We start from the raw sequence: 27,928 nt of genomic DNA on the forward strand, positions 1-27,928 counted from the left end.
TCACATGTTCTTTTAAATGCATATAAAAAAGAAAAATATCTTTAAATAAATGTATTATACACCTTTTTGTGTGTATGTGAGTTGTGCCATAAATTTGTCTGGAGGTTCCACACGGACATCGTGGACAATGTGTGGAGTCAGTATAAATGTGAAAAATGTTGGTGTGTTAATGAGGTGTAATGGGGTACATAACCACAGGCACGCTGCCAGTCTACATTCCGCCCTGAAGCCTTAAACATTTAAGCACACTTGTAACAACATTTCCTCTTCTTTTTTTTATTTTATTTTATTTATTGTTTTTTTTTTTCTCTTTCTTGCATCAACCTTTCTTTCAGACCATTTTCTTCACCGATGACTCACTTCTTATCTGTATGCATTACTCTGGTCTCCATTTTACTGTGCTACACCAGATTCTCTAATGCTTTATTGTTAAAAACACACACACATAATACTTCTCTCTCTCTCTTCTTTTAAAACTTTTTTTCTGTTTGCTCAGGATAATCAATATGCCTGATGGACATAACAGAACAATAGATCATCCTCGAAGACGTCAGTCAGCACCTCTGCTCCAATGAGCACATTTCAACTGCGACAACCAACCCTGAGCACTGATTTCTTGGCTGCAGAATCCAGTTGTTCCCGTCAGGCCAGTTGCAGAGGGCAGGGGTGCAAATGAAAGGAAGAGAGGGAGGGACCCATCCAGGTAGAGAGAAAGAGGAGGAGAATGGTAACAGAAACCAAACATGACTATGTGAATCAAAATGGATCCGACCAAGCTCAGGTAAAGTCTATAATTATATCCATTATAAAGCATAGCCAGCAGTTTAAAGTGGTTAAGAGGATATTGTACTTACTTCATGTCCACGCTGCAGTAAGTCAGCCTGGGCAGTTCAGCTATACAGACAGTTGATCTGTTGATTTATTCAGGTTATAAAACACAGGTGCTTGTTTCATTAGTGTGTTATCTACCTCTGAACGGGCTAAAGTGTGTTACATTAACGATATTCTCATTCAGACATGTTTATAGTGTTACTGTGGGGTAAAGATAATGATTTTAGACAGATCTGAGCCTGTGATGAAAGCACCTGTGTCAGTCTCTTGATGTTTGACAACGTAGCATGGACAGATTAGTGCAGTGTACCTGTCTGCTCTATGTTTGCTCATGTGTTTGTCTTTGCTTATAAATGACTTTTGATAATTGAAATATGATTGAAATCAGTTAAATGCTCATGGCACCTGTGTAGCACTTTTTCTACAAGATTTAAGCGACAGCACTGATCCAACAGTGAAAATAACACTTGTCTAATGAAATGTTTCATTGACATAGCTTTATAGGAATGTAGCCACATTCTTTGCCGTAACTTAATGCCGCAAGTTGTGATGTCGTTTGAGACCTGAAGTGACATGGTTGTGTAACTGGAACTAATGCTATTAAATCACAGTCCGTCTGAACAATACAGCAGTAATGATTTCTGCTACTTTGACTGTCGGGTTATCTGACTCCTGGCATTTGCTGTGTGTACATGATGCTTTATACAGTTAATAAGACAGATTTATAGGGCCTAAATGACTCTAAGCTGCTTTGTTTGTGCTTAAACATTCAGAAATGTTACTATTAGATTTTAACACTTTGTGTTATTTATGTTTCGGAAATCCTATCAGCTGTTTTGGTATTTAATGCTTTGTAACTTTTATTTTGAAAAGTGCAATATAAACAAATGTGCTTACTTACTGAAGTAAATAAAGAGTTAATTCAATTTTGCCCTAAGCCTGTGGTTTTCAACTCCAAGTTCGGGCCCCATGCAGGAGGCCACTTGACATTTCTGATGGGTCACAATACATGAAGATAACGCAGACCACACTGCTGCCAAGCTAAATCATGTTGTTTTTTTCTTTTTTGTTACAGTAGCTTCTTGTTCCTGTGAGTTACAGGATTACAGTAGCTCTCCTGACCCCTTGTGATGATTTATAATAGTGCAATTCAATTTTTGACAGGAAGTTGATAAGATCTCACTTCTACCATATTGTGAAGAAATTATATATGTTTTAATTATTTTTATTAAATTGACTAAACTCATCTCTAAATATCAGGAGCACATTTGCCCTGTTGTGCCCCTCAGGATTTCATGGCTCATTATATTTGTCAATATGCAGAGCTGACCTCATTGCTTATGAATAAAAATAATGATCAATTAACATGAAATGAAAATGAAACAGACAAACTCTGCACCATCAGTGGACATATGCACTCTGTGACACGCGGACATGGATTTATAGACTTTCAGAAGTGCAAAATCTCTAAAGCAATAAATAAATAAATAAATAAATAAACGATTTGCTCCTATGTCCTCACACGCCTTCTTATATAACACTGTGCGTTTTTCCTCAGCCCTTCCTCGAAAGCACCGCACAACGAGTCTCCGATGGAAGAAGGAGTGTCGTGGGTAGACAGTGTGGACGGGGACAGGCCGAGGGACACGGATGATTTGAAGCCAGCAGCTGCAGAGACAAACCATCTCCGCAGGGGGTCAGCAGACAAACACAGAGACACGAAGTTCAATACGCTAAGTAATCAGGCAAGTGACGCGCAAAGGGACTTTTATTTTTACACTGTAATATAGCGAAATACGTGTGATCAAGTACAGTTTTGATGTACTTCAGTGTCAGCACTTTGTGATGATGCAGCAAATTCACCATGTTTTTTCTGACATTTGTTGTTACATACTTAAAGACTATTTTTCATTCTAAATATCATATCTGAATACTTGAATTTCCTTTTGGGGATGAATAAAGTTTATCTCATCTTATCTTATCTTACTATCATGGATGGATCACAGAACAGGCCTACAAGAGCACACGCCCAGGGGCCCAGGAGTACAGGGAGCCCATAGACCAGAGAACCCTGAGGGGACTCCTAACCTTCATGTTGTAAAGTCAAAGTCGACTGCACAAGCCACAAAATGAGAAAGAAATAATTACAAAATTATACAAAAAGACTGAAAAGTGACACAAATTGTATAATAAAATGAACAGAAAACAGCACCTGACAGAAAAACTACAAAAATGCCCAAAAATGACCAAATTAGACACAAAACAAGTCCAAAAAAGTGAAAAATGACCATAAAGACATGCAAAACAAGCAACATCTCATAAAATTGACACAAAACCCCCACAAGAAGACACAAATTGACTATGAGTGGTTGAGGAGGGGTCTGATGTCTCCTAATTCCGAATCAAAATTAAATGACTTTCTACTAAAAGTATAAAGATATTTCACCCTATCTTCAGAACAAAAATGAAACCATCATATTAATGCAGCAGTGTCTCAGTCGAATATGAAAAGGGTTATTTCATATCAAAAATATTTAACTTTTGTTACTTTCAGTGCTTTTGCTGATGAGACTTTACTTGAATGAGATTTTGAATGTCCTTCACTTGTAAATAAATATTTTTATAACTACTTTTATTTAAGTAAAAACATGTAACTACATCTCCCTCAGCATCACTCATCTCACAGCGTCAAAGTGTTAAACATTTTTCAGAGGGACTGCACAATGTGTTCCATTATCAGGTTCACTGAATATTTTGAAATCTGCTAAACAAAAAGCACAGATAAAAAAAAGCGTAGCCTTGAGATTCATAGAGTGCACATCTCAACTTATCTGATGCTTGTTTGTCGATATGTGAAACACGTTTGATCTTCTGATAAGCCAACATGAAATGCACTGCTGGAAATGCTCATTATGTTTGACTGCATTTTCATATTTCAGAGGTGGAAGAGTGTCAGTGACTTTGTTACACTGAGCAAAGGAACATCTGCTGGGGCAAAATCTAGACCTCAAATCAACTTCCTGTTCAACCAGGGAGCGTCAGACAAAAACCCGCCATCTGAGGTATTCTGGTATCTCCTGCTTATCACAGTACATGCTGACATACTTACAAACAGATACAGGTCCGCCCAATCAAACAACTGAAGTAGCACTACTTGTTCCACTCTATTGGCATACTTTTTGATGTAGCAACTGATCACATCTATTAGATCAGTTAAGGATCTTCTTAAGACTTACTGGTTCACTATAAGAGTTTCCTCAGTTTTTATTCTTGCTGTTTCTTCTGTTTTACCTTTCTGTCTTGTTGTTTTTTGTCCCTCCATGACTTTTTTTAACCCCTAAGGAGCAAGGTCAGCTGGATGTGCTGAAGCAAAGCCTGGAGAGATTTCCTGTGCCACTGATTCTAAAGTGGAGATGGAAGGAGGAAAGTCAGGGGACAACACTTGAGAAGACCTGGACGGATATAGTGCATTCTCATTCGGTACAGGCCCTTACACAATATTCTGTTGTTTTCTTTTTGTGGAAAAACTCCATTAAAAGACCAAAACCCCAAATAAAGAAAACATCATCCTGCTGCTGTATATATTTACTAATGTATGAAAATAGTCCCCAGTTTCCTAGTTTCCTCCTGTTTAACTAAAGCTCAGGCTTTTGGGGAAATTATTTAGGAAAGAATGGACTTGAAGCAGAGAACTATTGACAAGCTGAGGACGTCGGAAAACCTGAGATAAATAGACCTTTGCTTTGTGGGATTTTTTTGACAGTAAGAAAAACAGATTATTGCCAGCTCAATTCTTTAAATACTCCACTTTGTACTATAAAATACATGAGTATTATGTCACTTGTAGTCATTACTGAATCGTGGCTAGTAATCATTGTATTTGCCTTCTCATGTCTTCCTTTCATGGTCAGACGATGACAAAGATGCAGAGACACCAACAGGAGGCGCTGTGGGAGTTTGTTAACACTGAACTCACCTACATCAACAAGCTCCTTATTATCAAAGATGTAAGATTTCAGTCTGTGCATGTTGTCATAATCAAAATCTCTTTGTATGTATGTCAAAGCTGAAAAGGGATTTTCCACAGGATGTCTAACGATGCTGCATTTGCCTCTCACAGGTGGTTATTGCGGCTCTTGTTAACCTGCACCAACATGGATTTCTCCAGGAGGTCAGTCTGCAGAGCATGCAGCCTATATGGGAGCAGAAACACACAAACATGCTGCACAACACATTTAACCTGTAGGTTAATCTTCCACTGTTCTGTATAGTCACCAGCTAAATGACACTGAAAACATCCGCTCCAGCTGCTATAGACTATACGCAAATGCAAGTGGAAAGTGTAGCACAACTTTCCACTGAGAAGATGGAAAACATCACAGAGGAGGGTAGTTTAACTTTAGCACTATAATTTTTATTTTTGTTTTGACTTCCTGTTGTCACAGGTGACACCTGAACTGCTTTTCTCCAACCTCCCCTCCATCCTCAGTGCACACCAGCTGTTTTGGCAGGAGGTGATTTATCCAATGTTAGTGGAAGTCCGGAGGACAGGCAAACCTCTTGACCCCACGAGGTTAGAAACTGGTTGCCTGCAGGTAAGAGCTCACTGTCTGCAAAGTGTATCACAAACATTTGACCATAACTAAATATCCATACTCCCAACCCTGTAATAAAAAATACTTGCACCGGAGCGTGAACATGCATTCAGATATATATTTGGGAGGGTTGTACTTCCAGTTTTTGGTGAAAGCTGGTTTTGTTCCAGTTAAATATTCATTATATATGTTGGTGTCTCCAGTGTGAACGAGATCTAAGTACATTTACTCATGTAACATGCACAAGTGCATAAAGAAATTGCACTTGGGTATGTTACATATAATGCAGTGTTTTACAATAAGTGAATAAATAATCGACCCCTGTCATGCTGCAGATAAAGATCTCCCAAGATATGTTTAAATACATACAAAAATATTCAGTTTAAAATCATTTTTTTCTATCTGATATCTTTAAAGGTTGAATTAACAAAAGTTAAAAATCTAATGCAAACACTGTTCATTTTAAAGGTTTAACTGCTGAACAAAGATGACTCCTACTTAAATTCTGTTCATATGCACTGGAAGCCTCAATTTTCCATCATACTCAGGCACAATCTCTGCACAAAAATTGTTTTACACAGTGATAGGCAAACATCCAAGTAAAATATCTTAAAATGTGGCTTACAATCCAATGAAATAATAATCACATAACACCGCTAGGGGTTATTCTGGTGCATAATATTTAGATATTAGTATTTTGGATATTTTAAGTTTATTTTGATAAGACTTTTTACTTAACTCCATTGATTTCGTGTTATTTAGTGCACTTCCATACATTTTCCACATCGTCTTTAATCATCCTTTTCTTTTCGTTCATAGTTTCACGAGCGTTTCTCCTCCTATAAGCATTACTGCTCAGAGGAGGAAAACAATCTTGAGTTCACACGCAGGCAGACGGAGAGCAGCCTTCATTTCCTCACTTTTGTTCAGGTACAAGCGCATCAGCATCCAAATGCATGCAACACACAACCCAATTATGCGTGCTTTTGAGGATGAAAGTTCACACACATGCTGAAATTCTCTCCCACACTAACCCAATTATTAGTGGAATTCAGTGTAATGATAAACTCTTCTGTTATTAATGGTGGCTCTGTGTGGTTTCTCATGGTTTCATAACCCTGTGGGAGACATGTCATAGGCGCTTCCTGACGGGCAACCACATGACACACCAACGTCTTCCCTAAATGATTCATTCTTAGCAGTGGTTTAAAGGATTACTTTCTTTCTAAGCTAAGCGCAGGACATTTCTGGGAAAAGTGATTGCAAGACAAGAAACACTGTCCTGCAATTGCTTTTCACACAAAGCCTGAAAGTCAAACCTTTGAATGACATTTACTGCATGGAATAATGAGCACTTCTGATATAAACACAGTAAATTGCAATGCTAGATTATTTACAGAACCAGGTACCACTGTTGTGTACGTATGTATTCAACATTTCCTTTTTCACTTATGTCATACCATCACGCCTGACACCCTGAGTAGGAGGTGACATTTTTTTGTTGTCAAGCAATTAAAGACAGATTTTATCAGGAAATGTTACTCGGTGGGTGTTAGAGGGTCTGTTGGCTCAAATCACACAAAACAAAATCATCTCACTTAGGCCTTGTGGTAGTTTTTGTTTTGGTGGATGTGGTTTTATTTGTTAAGCCTTTGGCATATCAGTCCTCTGTCACCACAACACACTAGATGTGAATGGAAAAATTAAGAATAAGTTTCCAGTGCTTCAAGAAGCACGAACAAAATAAACTATCTGCTTGGTGAAGCTGCTTGAAACTTCAGCATGCTGTTTGGTAGTAATTTGGGTAAATCGACCCTTATATTTCATGTTTTGTGTATGACTTTAGTCACAATACCACAAGATTAAGCAATAAAATACTGTACAAATGAAATGCACGCAATTCTTGTGTTTTTGTCCTGTGCAGTGGGTGGAGAGTCACCCTCAGTGTGATCGGATGCGGCTTGGAGACATGCAGGTCAAACCCCATCAGAGGATCACAAAGTACCCCCTCCTTCTCAAAGCTGTGCTCAAGAATACAGGGGACCCCCATGTACAACGAACACTCAAAGGCATGGTGAGGATCTGACACGATGTGAAAATTCTTCCAAGCACAAATTATTTCTCATTTAGCAACCATCAATCACCCAGCTACTCACACTAAACCATTCTGACTATTTCTAGTTATCAGGTGTAAACAATTTTTTGAAGAGCATCAATGACTACTTGAAACTAAAAGACGAGCAGCTTGCTCTGTCCATCACTGCTCAGAAGGTGGAGGGATACGTGATGGAGGGGATAAATGAAGAAATTGACAAGGTAAAATACCTTAATCTTCAAAATTTGTTTTAGATATGTTTAAAAACTAAATAGAGATTTTTTGTGTAGATATTCTCGAGTCAAAATCGCAGAAACTAACATTCTCTGCACTACATCAATTAAATCACTGTGAAAAAAGTACAGGTACAATTACTAAAATAAATGATGGCTAAATTCTTTTTAGCTGCTTAAGTTTCAGGGACTTGGTATTGTGCATACTGGTTCACTGTCCTGGCCTACATACTGACACACTTGAACTGAGTTGAGCCATCATTAATGGTATTATTAACACCAGCTGTTCTCCTAATATAACAAGTAAAACTGTCTGTCGTGAAAACAGTTTAGCCTTTGTACCAATGGTTATTCATCGTGGATTTCCTTGACAGCATGTCAGAGAGATCTGTCAGTTTGACCTGACGTGCCCCATCAGAGGAGTGGGTCCTGGAGCTGTACGTAAGCTGCTGCTGAACGAGAACTTAAAAATTCGGGGGAGAAAAGACAGCAAGGTGCTTATGCACTCAGCTACTGCACATTTAAATGTATCTCTTCAGAATATCCTTTTTGTTACTTCTTTGACTTTCCTGGTTTTTCTTGCACACTGTGTTTTGCAGCTGGAGGTGATGGCACTACTTTTCTCAGATGTGCTGCTAATGACCAAACTCCAGAAGAAAGGAGAGCGGCTGAAGGTGGTCCGACCTCCTCTCGCCCTCGACAGAACAACTTGCATAGCACTGAAAGATGGCTGTGGGTAACATTTTCTAGTAGACGCTGAGCCAAGCCAGCTGGATATTTTGTCAATAAATTATAAATCTCATTGTTCCTCAGGTTCATTTGTTCTTGTGGAGATTGGTGAGCTTCAGAGTGCTATGAACGTCTACATATTTGCAGCCAGCACCTCAGAGAGCTGCTCCACATGGATCTCCACCATCAACCAGGCAAAGGTAAAACCATGACATCAAATCAAAATTTGTATTTGCATCCTGAGAGAACTGTGTTGTTTCATGCGTTATTTTTATTTCTATGTTACAGGAAACACTGAGCCACCTGAGGGAGACAGAACGCAACAGACAACTGGAGAACTGGAAAATCCAGCAGCAGGTGGACAAACCTGTTCAAGAAGCCAAACTGGATGATTTGGAGACAGAAGAACAACCTCTTATACAATCAGGAGAGGAAGCGTCTGTGGATGATGCTGGTGAATTTCTTATCCATCAGGAACAGTGGCAGGCTTCAGAGGATGTGGCCACTGGATTACCTTTTTGGTACTCCCATTCCAACGACATGAGCCCTAAACCAATGCATAAGAAATTTAGCCATCGACAAAATGCAGTCAGAGGATATGAATGGATAGAAATGGGTGTTAGAGAAGACCAGGTTTGGAGGCAAATGGTGAAAGAAGAAGAAATAATTAAATCTCAGATGACCGAGGAGCAAAGGGAGACCTTTATCGACAGGGTGCATTCTGCCCCTAATCTGGGAAATTTAATTCCTAACACTTCTGCAGCATCATTAAGATACAGCACACCTGGACCACCTATTTTTTTACCAGGTGGATTACCAGATGTTGACTACCCAACAGACGAAGACTCAGATTCCCAGTTTATGAACCAGGACACGAGGAGAAATTCCAGCTACAGCCAATCTGGAGACATGGAGGGAATAACAAAGGCTTGGGGGTTTCACAGAAATTTGAAATCACCTGGGTTACAAAGGAAAAGGATAGTCGGCGCTCATCAGGGCCAGTCTGTACAGAACCCTAAGCACTTCCTCCAAGGCTCAAAAGGCACTTGGGCTGCTTCTTCCAACTATGACACAAACTACAACTTCAACAATAAGAGAAACTCTGCTCCTTCTGGCCAGAGCTCAGATTCCCACCGGGTGTTCACTCTGGGCTCGCTCAAGTCAAATCAAAACAGGTTTTGGAACATACATGGTAGAGTTTCTCCTGATGCCCAAACATTGTCTGAATCTGAGCTGCCTGATCCAAACTGCTATAATAGACACAAAAAGCAAAGTCACAGGAGAGCCTCCATTCCTAACATTATCTTTGAAAGAGAGCATGACCGTCGTCTGCCCCCCACTAGTCTCTACACTCTACCCCAAGAACAAGACCCACCTTTCCCCAGCTCAGGACCTAGCCTAAATGGACACCCCTCACCTCTGCACGGTCTTCTGGAAAGAGCCAAAGAAAGAGTGAGAGAACGAGATGTAATAAAGAGAGACAAAAATGGAAAAATTACCAATATGAAGTCAGGGTATCCTCCTTCCCCCTCATTTTCCACTACACCCTCAGACACTGAGTTGGAGAAGTTGGAGCTGTTGAGAGGCGGAGTGCGTAAAGAATGGAACGAGCAGCTGGTGGATGGAGATGAAGATGAGCTAAGGAACAGGTTAGTACTTCATGCATTATTTATTATGTGACTAACAGAAGTGTTAAGTGTGCTACACAACACAATACACAGAGTCCTTATTCAAACAACTTAAAAATGGTCCTCAAATATTTGAATATTTATTAAAATCTTCACCAAAACCAGTTCTATTCCAGTGGATTTTCACAGAAACGCTATGAAAAAGTCATTTCATCCAGCCACTGTTTATAAGTAGGTGGATAAATGGATTTGTAATATCTTCAAGATGAGTCTTTTGGAAAATAACTCTCATAGAAGTTTAAGAAACATCCAGGGCCGAGACCCAAATTTGATGTTTATTTATATAGCTCAGAGTCACAAATCAATGGAGCATGCTTATAATTCAAGGTTGGTGGCCTCAGAGATTATAGTTTTGTTAACTATGAAACTATGAAAGGCTGCACACTGTATTGCACATTATTTGAAGGCACAGGTTCAAATAGAAAATATACAGTATAATGGATGATTTTCTTTCACTACTACTAGTATCTGTCTATCCATCATTATACTGCTTATTCTATCCAGGGTTGCAGGGTGGCTGGAGCCAATCCCAGTCGGCTTGGGCAAGAGGCGGGGTGCAAGTCACCAGTCTATCACAGGGCTGATACATAGACAACCAGTCGCACTCACATTCACACCTACGGGCAGTTTAGAGTCATCTGTTAACTTAACCACAACCTGCATATCTTTGGACTGTGGGAGGAGGCTGGAACTTGAGAAAACCAGTCCACACAAGGGAAAAACACAAAGACCCCTGGTTAAACCGGGCTCGAAACCAGAACCTTCATGCTCTGAGGCGACAGTGCTAACCACTTCTGCACTGGGATGCCCACTACTACTACTACTAATACTTATTTATTTATTCATTGCCTTATCTAAGTACAACACAGAAAATGGCCATACAGACAGAATAAAATAAAAACTCAGAAGGTTGAATTTTGTTAAACCTCATTGTATTTGCCCTCCTCTACATGATGGTGAGAGATCACCCTCAGGAAACTTGGTTTTGATTCATTGTCTTATTATAGAACAAGGTTGGATCCTTTCTGACATGAGCCCAGGCCCTGTGCTGGAGGAACACAACCTCGGTGCTCTGTTATCATCACACAGAGTCCAAATACTGATGCACGTCAAGCTTTTCATTCATTTTTTTTTATCATAACAGACTTCTTGCTTCTCTTGCTTCAATAATAGTCAGTTGAATATACTACTAATACTTTGCTCTGTGCTACTTAAATGTATTTGTATTCCCCTTAACTGGGAAATTTATTTTTAACTTGTCGGCTCTGTACTATTGAAATGAGCTTTCAGTGAAGAGGAGGCAGATAATGGACAGATTGTTCTGTGACAATGGAAACTTTATTAGTCTGATGTGTTTCTAACCACAGCACTCTGTATATGCACCCTTAGGTCCTAAGTAACACATTTAATACTCTGTAGCCCACAAAACATTTGCTAAGATGTTTTCCGAGCAGTGACTTAAAACACCCTATACACAATTTAACAGTTTATTATATTCAGTTTCTTCTGTATTTTATTAAACACAGCTGCTTTCTTATGATTAGTCAAAAAGATGATAAAATTCATCATATGATCAGACTTTCTTAGTTTAATGTTTTCATGATGCTCTGTGTTTTTGAACATCATACCTTATGTACTAATAACTGTGTTGTACATGCCAGTGTTGCGTTCAAAGGCTTCTTAAGCAGCTTTTAGTCTATGGCAGCTATGTAAGAGAAGCCGTCTAGAGACACGTGCAGTTTTTAGCAGTGGAAAGACCATGATGCACGGTAAATGTTGAAGAATAATCAGTTTGGAACTCTCTCTCTCTTTCTTTAGTGTTGTCTTTAGGGGTGGTGTAAATGTGGACTGGACAGGCTGGTGCTGTGATGATGATGAAATCATGGATCATTTGCAGTCTGGTGACGAAGGGCTTCTGGAGGGCATCAGTCGATCTTTGGTCTATTTGTCTCTCAATCCAGAAGACGAATGGGGGTGGAGTAATGTGTAGCAAAACTAGACACTTAGCGATCTGCGATTACAGATGGTCATGAAGTGGACTCAAAATTCAGCTGAATATGAAATTCATAGAGAAACTCACCAAAGGACAAATAGAATAAAAGTCTTTCCATAAAGAATACTGGATGCTGCAGCTCAGCAAACCTCTAGTTTACTGTTAACACCAAGGTATTCACTCTGAATTCAAAGATTCTAATTAAATAATAATTGAAATGAAAGATTCTGAAATTAATCAAAAAGATGTATTCTTTAGAATAATCCATACATGGAAACACATGGTCAGTATGTTGTGTAAATATAATGAAGCCTTTATTTTTTTATATAAATGACATGAGTGCATTTTATTTATATGTGCTAGCTTTTCCCTCTCATTGACCCGAGACTCACGTTGTAAATAAAAAGAAAACCGGATTTATTTCTGTTAAATGCATTTAATTTGTAATACGTTTTGTTGTAGTATACATGCAAAGAAGTCATCACATAAAACAATTTACACCTGAATAAAAACACATAATATACAATAGTTCAATTCGATTTTTCATAGAACAATAATACTGCTACATCTGCTCAATATTTACAAAACCTGTGCAAAAAAAAGTCTCCCAATACACTGCAGACACAAAAATGACAGATTTCACTTCAGTTTAGCGCTGATATTTTCTCCGCGATGCCACTGCCCAAATTAATGTGTCTTTATTTTTTCACCTGCCTCCTTTCTCTCTCCTCCCGCTCATTGGAGACAGTATGAACGATCGTCTCCAGTGCAGGGTATTGAAAGATTCTTTTCCTCTGTGGAAAAAAGACAGATGCAAATTTATTAAAATAAGCAACATGAAGTAGAAATCAGGATGAAATTTGTGATCCGCACAAACATAGACCATATATGTAACACATTTTAATTCAATCTTGTGTGTATTTTTTTTTATTTGGTTGAAGAAAAAACTCAGGTGAGATAAGGTCATTTATTTTCAGCTTAACTACTGCAAACCATTTTCTCTAATCAAAAGTAATAATCTGCCTTTTTATCTTGCATGGGGGAAAAAAATAGCAAACTGAAATGATCCTATACAGCTGTGTTTATTTAGGTTTACGGTAAATTGAATAGTTAAATGAGATTTTGAATAAAGTACAGATTTTTACCCTTTGGTAGTTCTTGTACATCTGAGCCAGAATCACCAGCAGGACAAGCAAGAGAAGGCAGAGTCCGATCACAGCAGCGGTGTTATGTGAGGAACCTGCTGCTTTTTGTCCACTCACTTGGCCTGTGAGGAACAACAGGACAACAGTCAGATAAAAGCAAAATGTGGCATTTTGCATGGACGTCAACATGGTGTATTCTTAGTATATATTTATAGCATATCATCATGAAGCCTAAACAGAAAAAAAAATGAAAGGGAAAGAACTTACTCATCAACGGGACATGATATGTTACATTTCCCAAGATGCCTTCTTTCCCATAGTACCGACATGTCCATTCGCCCTGGTTCTCCTCTAACACCTTGCTGATATTTAGAGTCTTCCCCGCTTGGACAGGCACGACCAACTGAGTACCATTGTCCCGAACCCACTCATATTCTGTGACCTCACTGGTGTCGGACAGTTGGCAGGTGAGTTTTTCAACCCCTTTGTTGTTGCTGCTGACAACTGGGAGAATAAAACCAAGACAATCAAATTTATTTGCTCTCATAAAAAAAAAAATCTGTAGCTGGTTACTCAAGCCTGAACTGAATCCAAGTATTTTATTACACTTACTTCTGGCAACAACGAGCTGCATATTTTGAGCCAATAGTTGTCCTTCTAGGAATCCAGAGCATCTGTACCTGCCCTCATCCTCAAACCCAACCTCTTTCAAACTGGCAGACTTGTCCCAGGAGAGCTGAGAGGATGGCGAGAGTGTAGACAAAGCTTGAGGAAGGCGGCCAGGTGTCACTTTCTCCCACCTTGGTAAAGTGGGGGTTAAACCAGGGGAGAAGACACAGGGGAGCGTGACTGTAGATCCCACAGCAGTATACACCTTGGTGTTATCATTGGATGGCTGGATAATTCCTGTAAGACAAATATAAAAGAGATCAGTTTTAAGAGCATCAGTCATGAATAAATAGCACCCAGCAGTTTAATGCATTTTTTTAGCATCTCACCTTTCACAGACATTGTAGCCGAAGCTCGTCCCTCTTTGCCGTTAAAGACCATGACACAGGTCCAGTTTCCTGTGAGCTTCATAGTTGCCTTTTCTCTCACAACACTTTTAGGAATATCTCTGTTTAAAAATGGCCTGTTGTTCAACATCCAGCGCACAGAAGCTCCATATGGCCAAGGAGTCACATTACATGTGACTGAAACATCTCTCCCCCATATGGAAACTGGCTGGGATACGGACACTGTATAGGATACATGAGAGGATAAGATTAATTAATGACATTAACATACAGTCGCACAGTTTATTTTTGATATAGATATACAGTATAAATTTTATAATTCTGTTATTAGCCCAATGTTTTAAGAATGAATTTGATTTTTATTTCACTTTCTCAACATATGCTGGATAATATATGCTAAAAAGGTTCATCGTTTTCACTCTCTCATGATCTTGGCATGCTCAATCAGTGCTTTGTCAGTATCTTTTTTAATAGTTGAATCTTCTGCACTGATTTAATACATTCACTGAGTAGTTGTAATGCAAGTATAGACATTTAAATGATCAGGGGCTTTCAAGACTGTGAATAAGTTGATTACCTTTAATGACTCTGAGCACAACAATGTTTTCGGAGACCTTGTCTCCAAATTCCATCACGCAGGAGTAAACCCCTCCATCGTCCTCACTGACATTGTTGATTTCCAGGCTGTAGTCACCTCTGTCGAACTGGGTGTGGGGGCACTGCACACGTTGGGCCCCTTTCTGTGCCCAACTAGAGCCCCAGTACTGCAAACCACTTTTTTGTTTTCTCCAAACAGTGCTGTGGATGAAAGTGTGACAACAGTACAGTGTCATCAGCGTATAAATGCAAAGGTTTTTGTTTTGAAGTTGAGGCATAGCTAATGAAACATGGGCTTATACATATATGGTGCTGGACAAAAGACAAACATCTTACCCTTTGTTGGCTTTACTCCAGATGACAGTGCGGGGGGTGGAGGATGAAAGACTAAAATGACAAGGTAGTACAGCCTGAGAGCCTGATTCAGCAAACACATCAGTGACCTCACACTGAGCTCCTGCAAAAAAAACATACAAAGGTTTATTTCACATAGTTTCCAATAAAAAATCGAATGTTCATTTTATCATAAAGGTTTTTTGCATAAAGGTTATTCATAATCATAAGGTTACCTGTCATAAACAAGGTAATCACCGCAAAGACGAAACACAGGAACATCATTTTGTTGATTTTAGTTTTTTAAGTCTCTGCACTGCTCTACAAATAAATCCACGAATTTCTCTCTCTTGTACCCGCTTGAATGTAATTTTTACCACTTGCTAAAATCTGTCTTTACCGCTCCACAGGCTCTCTTCTTGTGAATTGGGCTGGGGAGGCATTTATGTGAGCTCGTGGGTGTTGATGGGGAGGAGTATTTGGTAGTTCCTCTACTAATCACATGACTTCAGCTACAAACCAGACTTTGATGTGGTTTCATTTTTTTTCAGCCTGGAAACTGTAAGACAAAGATGTAAACAGGGAGACCCACTTCCTCCCACGGATTCTCTCTACATCAACCTGTTTTCTTCTTCACTTCAGAAACAATACGTAGCATTGTTTACAGTCATTTTAAAGTCAAAACACACGCAAAATAAAACACAGTGTACAGGATCATGGATGGGAGAATCTCTGAGACTTACTTGAAGTTTGTTGTATTTTAAATTAGAGTTGCCTTTTAGAAATGCTTTTGTGCCAAATAAACATTAACCTAAATATTTTCCACACACTCCACTGCATACGATCTGTTTACAAATATCTTCTGTGTCATCCATGGAAGCTCTAGTTGTTGCTTTGAAACCGAGATGACAAAACTGCAACAGCAAACCGCTCTGTCCTTCCTCCGTCACTGCCAGTCAGTTGCGTTAACAGCCACCGGTGACCTCACAACTCTCAGCCCTATCATTTTATTATAATCAGCACCAGTATGGGAACCAGACCATTTACAAACATACATACATACATTTTCTTCTGATGGATATTCATTAAAGTGAATCATCCACTCCATTCTCGCTTTGCTTTCCTTCTCGTCAGTAGCACCACAGTAGAAACAGGCCTACACTGCCAATTAAACATTCATTTTTAACACCTTACATTTTAGCACATTTCTTTAATGGAAAACAAATGGATTGTTCTTGCAAAGACTCGATGAACATGTAGGCAAACAATACGTTTAGGTAAACACTGAAATGTGGTTTGAATTTTACTGAACTTTATCAGACTAATTAGATAGACGTTGAGTGAAACCTAGTCCTAGTTGTGCAACTGTTTACCCTCTTTTATATGATTAGAACATTTTTGTAAGACGTGATCTAATCATATAGAGCTATAGAGATATGTTTTGTGCACAATTCCCATTATTTATCATATACCATGCACACTACACTTGCAATAACCATGCAAACAATATCACTAGGTATTATGGCTGTTTATATTTAGAGTCAGAGCATGGTGTTGAGCTTTTGTTCAATTTATGGTGAAGATTTATAACTCTGGTTATATAGTTCCTTTCCAGTACATATAGCAAAAGCATTGTAGGGCCTCAATAAAATGTGAAATGTCAAATTTGATGAAACACTTCACAACTTTATCTTTTGGTAAAGGAAATAAAGACTGTATCAAAGACAAACATAAACAATAGACAAATATACATATAGAATGATATGCAGTATTGATAGATAGATAGATAGATAGATAGATAGATAGATAGACAGATAGATAGACAGATAGACAGACAGACAGACAGACAGACAGACAGACAGACAGACAGATAGATAGATAGATAGATAGACAGACAGATAGATAGATAGATAGATAGATAGATAGATAGATAGATAGATAGATAGATAGATAGATAGATAGATAGATAGATAGATAGATAGATAGATAGATAGATAGATAGATAGATAAAAAGTCACACAGATGGATAGAAACACCTGAGAATGTGTGGGTGAAACTGCGAAGCTGTTTTTCTTCAGCAGTGGAAACATTTTCCTTGGTAGCAGCCATGCAACTGCAGGTTGAGTGATAATGTTAAGTAAATCTTTTCATCTTATCCACTCAGTATTTCCTCACATCAAAAACCACCAGCCTCCAAATTTAAATCAATGTTTCAAAAAATCTTTTCAGTCTGTGGCTTTTTTGTTTTCTCACAAAAAGAAAGAAAAAAGTTCAAAGTGAAGCTCAGTGCTGGGGGCATGTGTGCGTCACTGACTGTGAAGAGGTCTTTCCTACAGCTGATACAGCTCACCCCCTCTGTTTCTGAACATGAGCTGGGGGACTGTGAAGAAAAATGCCCCTCACGTGGAAACAATTGCATTTTAGCATAATGGGATGCAGATTAATATGTTAATAAGGATGAGATGAGATTTTTTCTCCAGAAGTTCAGCGAGTGACTGGTTTGTTCCTGACACAGGCTCTCACTGAATTATCTCTTCTCCTGTCACTGACACAGTTTGTCTTTTGTTATTTTACATCCCCGTAAACCCTTAATAAGCATATCAGACTTGCTGGATTATTGTAAACACTGCTGTGGTTCATTGTCTAGAACTCATACAATTGTATCATGGTATATCATTTTGTATGTGGAGGTGATGAAATATAATGTTCCACTGAGTTTTACTGGCAGAGGAAGCAGACAGATTGAAAAAATGCTGCTCTGCTGAGAAAAATTGAAGTTTTCTAATGTCAGCATTTTGTTCAGCGCATTCAGCATTAAGTTGAGCGCATGAGATCATGACTGTGTATCTGAGATATGGAATATATGCATCTTTCCGGAGTATGCATCTGACTTGCTGTTTGATAAGAAAAGCATATTCTTTGCTGCACTCTAGCAGGTGTAGGAGGTGGCTTCTGTAATATCACTTTGTGTTCTGTGCAACTTGTGCATATATTAAATGAATATTATTTAATAATTTGTATTGCCTTTTTTTTAATTTTATATATAGGGTTTTGCAGGGGGGCAGAATTTAAATTAAAGATGCAAACACACCCTGTACCCTTACAGTCAGACACTAGCCTTTATCTGCACTTTGCCATTTCATTGCTATTGTAATGTGTTTATAATTTCAGTTTGAAATTTCCAGACTCACTGACGTCTGAGCAAAAATGAAATAAAGACATAGATCAGTTTTTCTGGTACAGTTTCTTTGAAAATGACAAAATATTCCACCCAGCACTTCACAACAGTAAAACTGAAAGTATCACTCTGTCTGTACATATAACAGAGAGACAGAGAGAGAGAGAGAGAGAGAGAGAGAGAGAGAGAGAGAGAGAGTGAAAGAGAGAGAGAGGGAGAAAGAGCTACAAATAACAGTGGATGTTTGCATTCTAACTAGAGTTGCAGCACAGTATCAAAGGTCATTAGAACTACAAATGAAATCAGATTCTTTATTTTTTGTTTGTTGTAACATACTGTCCAGATGAGTACAAACCAGCGCATTATTGCCATAGTGTTTTGCACTATACTTTTTACTGTTTGTCAAGCTATTTGTTGTACTTTAATATTGCTCCATCAGGAGACAGTTGTGTGTTTCTAATGGCTATTCCATTTATCAGCCGTATGCACTGGTTGCAAAGTGCATGTCTACAGTGATGAAATATGGACTTTTGTTGGTTTGGATATAAAGTCTTAGTTTGGTTCTCTGCACAAGAACACCATAATTGCAACAACCTTATGGTGGAACTTAAAGGTTGTATTTTCAGAGAAGTAATTTCTGCTTGGATAGTTTTCCTTAAAATAATAATACATTTGATTTTTATTTACATTCCCAGGCATTACACAGATTTGGTTCTCTGCCACTATTGGGTAAAAAATTGCAGTGAGAAGAAGTGAAAAGAAGTGAAACAGACTAGTGTAGCGTTAATTCTGCAGCTCTCGCTCACGTCAGAACCAAAACGTCGGCGCTTTGCATTGTGGGATACCGAGTAAGATGGAAGCGGCTACTTGCAGCGTGGAGAAGCCTGAATAACTTGGTGTCAGTAACATGCGGAATTAATTTGTGGTTCATTGTAATAACAGCAAATATCTCTGCTGACATAAGACTGGTGACTGCCGTGGAGCAGGTATTGTTACTAAAACTGACTCTGATGTCGCTAATTTGCTAACTAAAGCTAAAGCTAAAGCTAAGGGTCACAGTAATGTTACTCGACCGAAGCTAACAGGTTACCACCACAGTAAATAGCTGTCCCGTAGCTTTAGCTTACATTTAACGTTATCTGTTTTTATCTGAAGTAATGTGTTCATTTTTTATCGTAGAAAACATGTCTATACTGGGAGGTCTACTCAGAGTCGGAGCGTCTTTCTGTCATTCAGCTGGGACTCTGCTGCACACAGCCAGGACCATTTCCACTGGTGAGTATTACAGTTGCTGGTCTCAAAACCAGTGTCCGAGACTTCATTTACAAAATACTTAATTTAGAGTGACAACCCCACCTGTAGGGTACAACGTTAGTAAAACAACGTTTAATTAAATGATCAAAGTAAAAATAAAAAAACGTCTGTGTTGAAATGTCCTCTGTGCTGGTGTTGATGCAGCAATCTGCAGAATTTTACGGTTTTAGCTAAACAAGATAGAGCAAGTTCAAAATTGTGCGTTTTTATTTGGCTGATTTACTGGTTTCAAACTCAGTTAGCTGGGTCTGCAAAAAAACAGTATTTTCATTATTAAGAATCACTTATAAAATACATTACAAATTCCTTAACTTCCTGATAGTGTTTTCAGATTCAGGTTTAAGACAGAGACAAGCAGCACATCTTTACGTTTGAGAAACTGGAACCAGTAAATAATTGGCATTTTGCTTGGTAAATGGATTAAACAACTTATCCTTTCTAACATGTTTGTGATTCTTTTATTATAGATTCATGAAATCAGTTATTCTCCTCATTGCAGCAGCAGTAAATGTGTTACTTGTGCTTGACGTCAGGTACGTGCTGCCGCATCAGGATGCATGCCATCCCTCAGCTGAAGGTGGTGGACAGGTGGACTGAGAAGAGGAGCATGTATGGGGTTTATGATAACATTGGTATCTTAGGTAAGTGTCCTGACCGCTTAGAATCCAATTTCCCCTAGCCTGTATTTGTTTATGTGTGTCTTCTTTAATGGAGATGGTTTGCTGTCTCAGCTCAGTTTAAAATGTTCAGGATCTGCTCTGCATCTCTGGATTCACATGTGGTTCTCACATATTTATTTAACTAATTAAAAGTGTTTGTTAGTGTAGGAGGACCAAAGAACTAAAGTTAGGTTGTGATGTGAGATTTTATGATTTGGGCAGTGTGCAGTCGATCTTATTATAGTTTTTATAGTATTATAGTTTTTCCCATGTTCGAACTCTTCACCAGCTGTGCCATTTCCCCACACTTTCACTTACTGTGCAAAAATTGATGCCCTCACTTGGTGTCTGCAGGGGATTTTAAAGCTCATCCCAAAGACCTCATCAGGGCTCCGTGCTGGCTGAAGGCTTTCAAAGGTAATGAACTGGAACGTCTAATTAGGAAGAAGAAGATGGTGGGAGACAGAATGATGACTCTGGAGAAACACAACTTGGAGAAAAGGATCCGCTTCCTCTACAGACGCTTCAACCGAACTGGCAAACATCGATAACTGGCAAATATATTGAATCAGCCAATAAGGACTACTGGAGTCTAGTGGTGTGATTTCTTTGTCACTTTGCCATTTTCTAAGTGACGCATTGATATAAACAGAACTGATTTGTGTGTATCAGAGTAGCATCTGTGCAGCTTCTTGTACTTATGTTTATTGATTGTCTTTTGCACTATTAATTGATTTTCCTGACAAAAGCAAAATACATGACGTACAAGCCTGAAAATATATTGGCTGGATCTAAAACCTTGTTTTATGTCTGAGCCATTGTAAACTCCCTTAGGGTCTATACAAATATGATTTAGTTCAGTTTTGATACAAACACCAATAGAAGGATTAATGCTTGAATTGAATTTAAGTCGGGAAGACAGTTTTCGATGAATTAATTGATGATTACGTTTTTCATTTAAAAAAACAGTAATTGTAAAATTAGGCTTTCTTCAAGGTTGAGGCTTTGCAGCCAATTACTGGAAGCGTCATTTAACACAGTATTCACCAGTGACACCTTGTGGTAAAAACAGTTTAGAACAACTCAATCATAAATAAAAGGGGCTGTTACTCCAGCACAAATAACTACTAGTGACTTGTCTTAGCACTTTGTGCTACAGCTGAGTCCAAAAAGAATTATTACACCTTTATTCATTTTCATAAACTGCAGTTACTGTCAATCTAGGCATTACTCAGTAAGATTGCTACTGAAGTTTATATTCCATCTGAAAAAGAAAAGTTACATGGAGCAACAAGTCACAGAATCAGTAAAATGAATTGGGGAAAAATGCCTTTATTTAAAAAAAAAAACAGAAATTTTGACTCTTTATTAATAGTCTTCAGCAAAGACTTCAAACCTGGATGTAGGGATTTGCTCCAGTCACAAGAGGATCAGTGAGGTCCAGCATTAATGTCAGGTCAGGTCAGCATTTCATATCACCCCAGAGGTGTTTGGTCATTGAAGTTGTCCTTCATCAGCCACTGACACCATTTCTTTAGACCCGTCTGTGGACAAGGAACTGACACGGTGACAACATTGTCCTTTTGGAACTGCCAAACATGGAGAATATTGTCTAAAATAATTAACCCAGTTGTAATAATTAAATACCGTAGGAGATTAAAAAATGTTCGTTACACATTTTTTATGACTTTTTTTTGTGAAATATAGCTCATGTCTCTGTTTTGACTGAAATGGTCCCAACAAAAAAAAACAACTTTGTGACAGCTGACCTAAAATACCAATTTGTACTGTGGCATTAATTTTTCCCCTTAGAATAAACTAATTGGCCTATGGGTCAACACATAAAAGCGGCCCCGCATCCAAAGTAGACAAGCATGGACAGTGGTGTCCACATACTTTTGGTCATAAGTGTATTCGAGATATTTTTCAGTCTTCCATTGGTCGTTTTTCCGTTTCTGATCACGGACTTGACTCCCCTCACTTCTCTTAAATGTGCGCAGTGAGAATTGGAATAAAAAAGGAGTAGAGATTGTAGGTTCAAATGCAGAACTGTGCCTGGAATCTAATATACGTAATTGCCAAAGGAACTGTGATGCAGGAGCAGGTGGAGAGATTGGGAGAATCCCAGGCAGGGGGAAACAGTTGAGTCAACAGTCTGTAGCCATCCACTGTACCGCAGTGTCGTCCTGCCGCCCCATCTCACACAGAGCTGCAGTACTGCAAAGTGTGAAGGGAGAGAGCGAGGGGAGGGGAGGGGGTACCGCACTGTCGTTACGGGTCCAAGTGGAGGAGGCAGGACAAGAAGACGCATTATTGCAGTAGCCTACAGTGCAATAACACTTTACACGGAAGAAACTACCGCACTTTCCCACAAGACGCACGCACGTACGCGCAGAGAAGAAAAACAGGGTGAGGAGGGGGTGAGAGAAATCAAGTCAAATTTCATGACTGGACTTTTTCCCCTTAATTTTAAGACATTCGTCAGTAGCTTTTAGAGGAAACAACTCAGCCAGCAGCCAATCATTGCTGCGTCTCAGCATCCAGAAACTCGGCATCACTCAGCGGAACACCGGACGCAGCTCTGCAGGAATCTCCACATCCGTGGATTTGTCTTGAATGGATTACGATTCAGAAAGACTTTTCTCTTGAGTGTGCATCGCTCTCCACTTCAAGCTCTCCTTCCCAGTCACACGGTGAATGATCACCCGACCTGTTTTTCGGGTCTCGGTATTGCGGTACTTTGCTGACGACTTGCAGTATAAAGGCATCACCAGAAGATCGGCTCCACTGCGCCAGGACCCTCTGCCTCTGTTTACTGTCAGTGCGGCACTTGAATCCATTTGCTGATTGAAAAATTGGACTTTCGTTTTGGACCAGGGCCCGTTCACTTTTTCCCTTTCCGTGATCCTGCTCCTATTTTTACCTCCCGTGTTGTACTTCAGACCCTCCCTCCACCGCTGCCCGTGAGTCACTTCAAACAGCTGCATAGAAGATGTGAGTATTAATGCGGCTTTTCTGCTGCGCTCTTCTGGCAGTAACATCGAAAATATCCACAGTCATGTCATTTTCTGGTGTATTTCAATGGGGGGTGGCGGGGTGGGGATAGTTGGCCTGCACCTGAACTGATTTCTTTCAGCTTGACGGGTTTTGCTGACTCAAGTGAAAATTTCTGTCACAGCTTCACTGAATCGTGTATTTCAAGTGCTGACTGTTGTTACTGTAAAGTATTAGATGGAGTTAAATTAAGTTTTAAGATCAATTTGTACCACTTATTTCTTAGTGTTTATTGTGGTCAGAGGGGCTGAGGGTTTAGCTGCCTTATGTTGAGGAACGTTTATCTCAAATGCTAATAATTATTCCTTATCTACTAAATTGCTTCTAGTTTTGTCCTCTGTGACATAGTGTTTTTACATTAAAGTGTCCAGCAGCTGAGTCAGTGGCTGCTCCCCTGAGGAGCACGTTTGCTCAGTTTCAAACGTCCTGAATCCAGTCCTCTTCCCCCCTGCTGGATTAACCCTTTCCATCCTCACCTTTGTGCAACCCTCAACTCTCTGTAATTCATCATAAGATTTAACCCCTCTCTGTTTTTTTCTTCTCGCCACATTCTTCTCTCCTACTATGTTTTCTCTTATAGCTGGCATTTTCTTGGATAGGACTTTCTATTTCTTGCTTCCCATCCGTGGCCTATTTGTTCTAGTGGATCCTCTTTCTCTTATCCCATCCCATTCCACACCTTCACTTGCTCATTCTGGTATCTTTTCTTTGCCCTTTATACATCTCTACGCTTTTGCTGTATAACTGACAGATTAACTTCATTTACTCCTTTATTTAAAACGCATTTATAAAAAATCCTATTCTTTTGCAACATAAATCAAATTTCTCTTTGCATGCTTTAAAACATGTATCACCGCATCAGAATGTCTTGATTTCTTCTGTTATTTCTGTCATAAAACTCTGCACCTCGTGCTGATCAGGTCTGCCCCAGATGCTGCTGCCCCAGCTGGAGCCCCTGGTGCTCCAGGTGCCCCCGGTGCAGATGGTGCCCCAGCTGGCCCACCTGCAGGCCCACCAAACACCACCAGCAACCGCAGGCTACAGCAGACACAGGCCCAAGTCGAGGAGGTGAGGTGGACCAGGCCAGATCCAGACTCTGGGCCAAGATTTGGTTTTATATGTAAAATGTTAAAAATAAAGCAGCTGTGGGGCCTCATCAATAATTTAATCATGGAGTATCTGGATTTACTTCATTGCAGTTCTTGTCCTGGACTAAAGACAAACACTTAAAATGCTTTATTGTTTTTCTTATGTTCTCGGGAAAGGTCTGATCTTGTGAATTTATAATGGGCCCTGCTGCAATTTACAAATGGACTACTTGTTTATTCATGTTTGTGATATATAGCTTTAGAAACCTTCTGTCCCGTGTGTTGCTCTCCTCTAACCGGGTTTGTCATTTTCTTTATCTGTCCTCCATACCCACTGCCAAATTCTTTTTCATCCTGGTCACTTTGGGCTAGGTGGTGGATATCATGCGGGTGAATGTGGACAAGGTTTTGGAAAGGGACCAGAAGCTTTCAGAGCTGGATGACAGAGCGGATGCTCTCCAGGCCGGAGCTTCCCAGTTTGAAAGCTGTGCAGCTAAGTTAAAGAACAAGTACTGGTGGAAGAACTGCAAGGTGGGCACATTAGTGATGCTCCATTAAACGGAGTGTTGTCACTGAAAAAAATAATCTCTTAACAATATGCCTGTAAGCATGTTGGGGTATAGAGAGATTTGGCGTGAGATTTCAAATTTAGTGTCAAAACAATCCTCAACTTCTTTATTTTAATGCATCAAATAACACACACCGATATGTTAATGAGCTGCTAACAAGGGCTGAACAAATTCTTCAGTTTCTGTAGAGTTTCAGAAATAGTTGTTTGGTCTGATTTAATTTTTGTTTGCAGGCATTTAAATACATGAAAACTAAGGATATCTCACTGTAGATTCCTTCTAGATGGGATTTAACAGTACAGTAAATGTGTGTGTCTTTTTTTCAGATGATGATCATGATGGGCATCATCGGTGTTATTGTGGTTGGAATAATATTCTGTAAGTAGAATATGGTTTGATCTTGATCCTAGTACAAAGATTGATTCGTTCTAGTTTGAAGACTGGTTGATGTGTAAGTTTCTATTAACATATTATATTATTTTAAAAAACAGATGATTGTTAAATGTTGGCTTTCAATTTACATTTATGGATTTTTTGTCAGTATATCTTAGTTTTGATGTATTAGTGCTAATCATTTTGCAGGAACTTAAGATACAGAGGTAGTTCTTCTGGTTTTGTTAAAGGATGAGGCACATTATTTGTATTTCTGCTGCAACAATCCCACATCTGGCAGCTTACTTTGTCTCTGATAGTTAATTATTCATGATTTCTCATTACACTAAATTATTGATATATTACCAGTTTTACCAGTTTTTTTTTTTAAAGAAAAAAGCTCAGTGTGCCCTCCTTGTTTTTTAAATAATGTATTGCCAGATCCATTAGACTAACTTCTTTCTCTCTCCATTTCATTCACAGTGTACTTCTTATATTGAGCACAGCCCAGCAGTACGCATGGATATGGACTTGAGGATGATATGAGAGGGAAGAGAAAAAAAATAAGCGTCACTCCTCCCCCTTTTATCCATCCTCTCCTCCCTCTCTTCACAGTCTTCCATGAAACCATCTTGCACTTATACATGACAGTAGAGTTTATAGGTGTCCCTGCTCTCTTCATCCTCCTTTCCCTCCTTCCTTCTTACTTTTTCCACTGTTTTGGCATGAAGTCTCATTCAATTTCTCCTGTCTCTGCACATCATGTATTATTGAAGGGTGCAGCAGGCAGAGTGAGGAAGAGGAAGGAGGGAGAGAGATAAACCTTGCAACACAGGAACACACGGGGCTAAGGCCCCTCAATATATTAAGGGTGGGGGTGGTTTGGTGGTTTGGTGATTTGGTGGTTCGGGGGGGGGCATTAACACTGTATAGATGGTGAATGTATGCCAGTATATTAAACAAGTTCGCAGTCCTTTCTACCCCAGATACGCCAAAGCTTATTCATATTACCTTTTATGAGAGTCCTACATTTGTAAATTGATATTGTCATGCCAAACTAAGTCACTCCTGCCACAACTGCTACCAGCATTATTTACCAAGGTCATGTTAGATTAAGAATATGATCCTTTTTGTTGTATGCGTGTGTATTTGTGGTCAGAAGCATTGCAGCTAGTAGCTTTTTCCAAGTTCAACTGATAGGCTTTATTAGTAACTTTATCTTACCTTCTCTCATTTGGTCACTGGTCTCTCTCATTTAAGCAATGCACAGTAATGGCAAGAAAAGAGAAATGTGAATAGGGAATGAGACTGTAAGAGAGTTTAAGGAAAGGAACAAGTGATTCAGGGGAAGCTAGTAATAGCACCGCACCATTTGTTTTCTGTGTAAAGAGGGGAAACTTAATTCTGGACAATTATTCAATTCTAGTTCTATAACTATGCTTCATTTGTACCTGGGTTTTTGTACCACGTGTGGTGGCACAGTGGTAGTGTTATACTTAGTGGCATAGTAATATGCACAGCAAAGCAAACAAACAACCATAACTAACAGACAATCTATTGTACACATGAACTAACCGCTCTGACCCAGATGGAGGTCTTTCAACTCTGACTTAGACAGAGTCACAGCCATAGACAGATGAATGTGTTGAGATTCATTTCAAGTAGGCACAAACGTCCACTGGTTTGGAGAGTTGTGCTGACCAAGTGTCTGATTGTTATTGACCTGATGTCTAAGAATCAGGAAAATGGGAAAAGACTCGATTCGGAAACCCAGAGTCCTCCTACTCGCCACTCATTTACATTAAAGACAGACTTGCCACCTGCAGTATGGTAACAACTACAATGAAGTGTTTGTTTCTAACATGCATGGCAACTGGTGTCCATAGTTTAAACTATTTGTGTGACCCGTGTATCTGCCATTTCTGAATATAACTGCCAATTGTATGTTTTCTTTTGTTTAAAGGACCTGTGTATAATGTCTTTCTGATCCAATAATTATTGCTTATGCAGTGCAATGATGCTTAAGAGTTTGCTTAATTTTGTTAAATTCACTTGCGTTTGAGAGAAAAATAATATTGACTGCAAACAACATGTAGTACTGTATAAGTAGAACCGTAGTACACATCTGTCAGACTGTGTTGCTGGAAAGGTGTTTGTAAGTTCTTCCAGATTTTCAGGGGTTGTTGGATATTTAAAAAATGCTCATTTTTCTCTCTCCATACCGATTTTGAGAGTTGATAAAAATGAGAAAGTTTGACAAATCTATGTGCATATATGCAGAATTGTAGCAGTTAGCTAAAAGTATCTGATGACATTGTGCAACAATATCATTAGGTAATGAGAATAAGAAAATGTTTTGTGATTTACAACCTGAAAATACAGTAAGCAACTGGATTTGCAAAAAACAAGTGCATGCTTACCACTTTTGCTGATGCAAAT

At 39.1% G+C, this 27,928-nt stretch overlaps 4 protein-coding genes across 5 annotated transcripts; 3 read left to right on the forward strand and 1 right to left on the reverse strand.

Moving 5' to 3' along the window:
- Positions 1 to 434: 434 nt before the first annotated feature.
- On the forward strand, positions 435 to 12,954 carry plekhg6 (pleckstrin homology domain containing, family G (with RhoGef domain) member 6). 2 transcript variants are annotated; one of them, XM_026317438.1, is made up of 15 exons: positions 435 to 781; positions 2,390 to 2,576; positions 3,771 to 3,893; positions 4,174 to 4,311; positions 4,743 to 4,838; positions 4,952 to 5,002; positions 5,277 to 5,426; positions 6,246 to 6,356; positions 7,351 to 7,500; positions 7,608 to 7,742; positions 8,129 to 8,248; positions 8,354 to 8,486; positions 8,568 to 8,683; positions 8,772 to 10,132; positions 10,676 to 11,982. In XM_026317438.1, exons 1-15 carry the CDS (start codon positions 762 to 764, stop codon positions 11,067 to 11,069), a joined length of 3,285 nt encoding a protein of 1,094 aa, XP_026173223.1. In that variant the 5' UTR covers positions 435 to 761; the 3' UTR covers positions 11,070 to 11,982. The 2 variants fall into 2 exon arrangements, with proteins under 2 accessions (XP_026173223.1, XP_026173225.1); XM_026317440.2 differs by lacking the exon at positions 10,676 to 11,982 and adding an exon at positions 11,990 to 12,954 and having other exon boundaries at positions 436 to 781.
- On the reverse strand, positions 12,540 to 15,681 carry lag3 (lymphocyte activating 3). Its single transcript, XM_026317520.1, has 8 exons — positions 15,492 to 15,681; positions 15,259 to 15,379; positions 14,903 to 15,123; positions 14,308 to 14,547; positions 13,922 to 14,215; positions 13,577 to 13,813; positions 13,310 to 13,431; positions 12,540 to 12,958 (listed from the first exon to the last, which is right to left on the reverse strand). The coding sequence occupies exons 1-8, from the start codon at positions 15,538 to 15,540 to the stop codon at positions 12,863 to 12,865; spliced, it is 1,380 nt and encodes a 459-aa protein (XP_026173305.1). The 5' UTR covers positions 15,541 to 15,681; the 3' UTR covers positions 12,540 to 12,862.
- Positions 15,682 to 19,272: 3,591 nt separating this feature from the next.
- Positions 19,273 to 21,517, forward strand: mrpl51 (mitochondrial ribosomal protein L51). The gene is made up of 4 exons (XM_026317583.1): positions 19,273 to 19,419; positions 19,613 to 19,708; positions 20,281 to 20,388; positions 20,761 to 21,517. Exons 2-4 carry the CDS (start codon positions 19,618 to 19,620, stop codon positions 20,955 to 20,957), a joined length of 396 nt encoding a protein of 131 aa, XP_026173368.1. The 5' UTR covers positions 19,273 to 19,419; positions 19,613 to 19,617; the 3' UTR covers positions 20,958 to 21,517.
- A 1,059-nt stretch (positions 21,518 to 22,576) lies between these two features.
- vamp1b (vesicle associated membrane protein 1b) lies at positions 22,577 to 27,826 on the forward strand. The gene is made up of 5 exons (XM_026317587.2): positions 22,577 to 23,400; positions 24,381 to 24,528; positions 24,921 to 25,079; positions 25,444 to 25,495; positions 25,973 to 27,826. Coding segments are annotated over exons 1-5 (378 nt in total). The 5' UTR covers positions 22,577 to 23,398; the 3' UTR covers positions 25,990 to 27,826.
- Positions 27,827 to 27,928: the final 102 nt, after the last annotated feature.

Source organism: Mastacembelus armatus, chromosome 16, assembly GCF_900324485.2.
Source record: "Mastacembelus armatus chromosome 16, fMasArm1.2, whole genome shotgun sequence".
In the NCBI taxonomy this organism is placed as follows: Eukaryota; Metazoa; Chordata; class Actinopteri; order Synbranchiformes; family Mastacembelidae; genus Mastacembelus; species Mastacembelus armatus.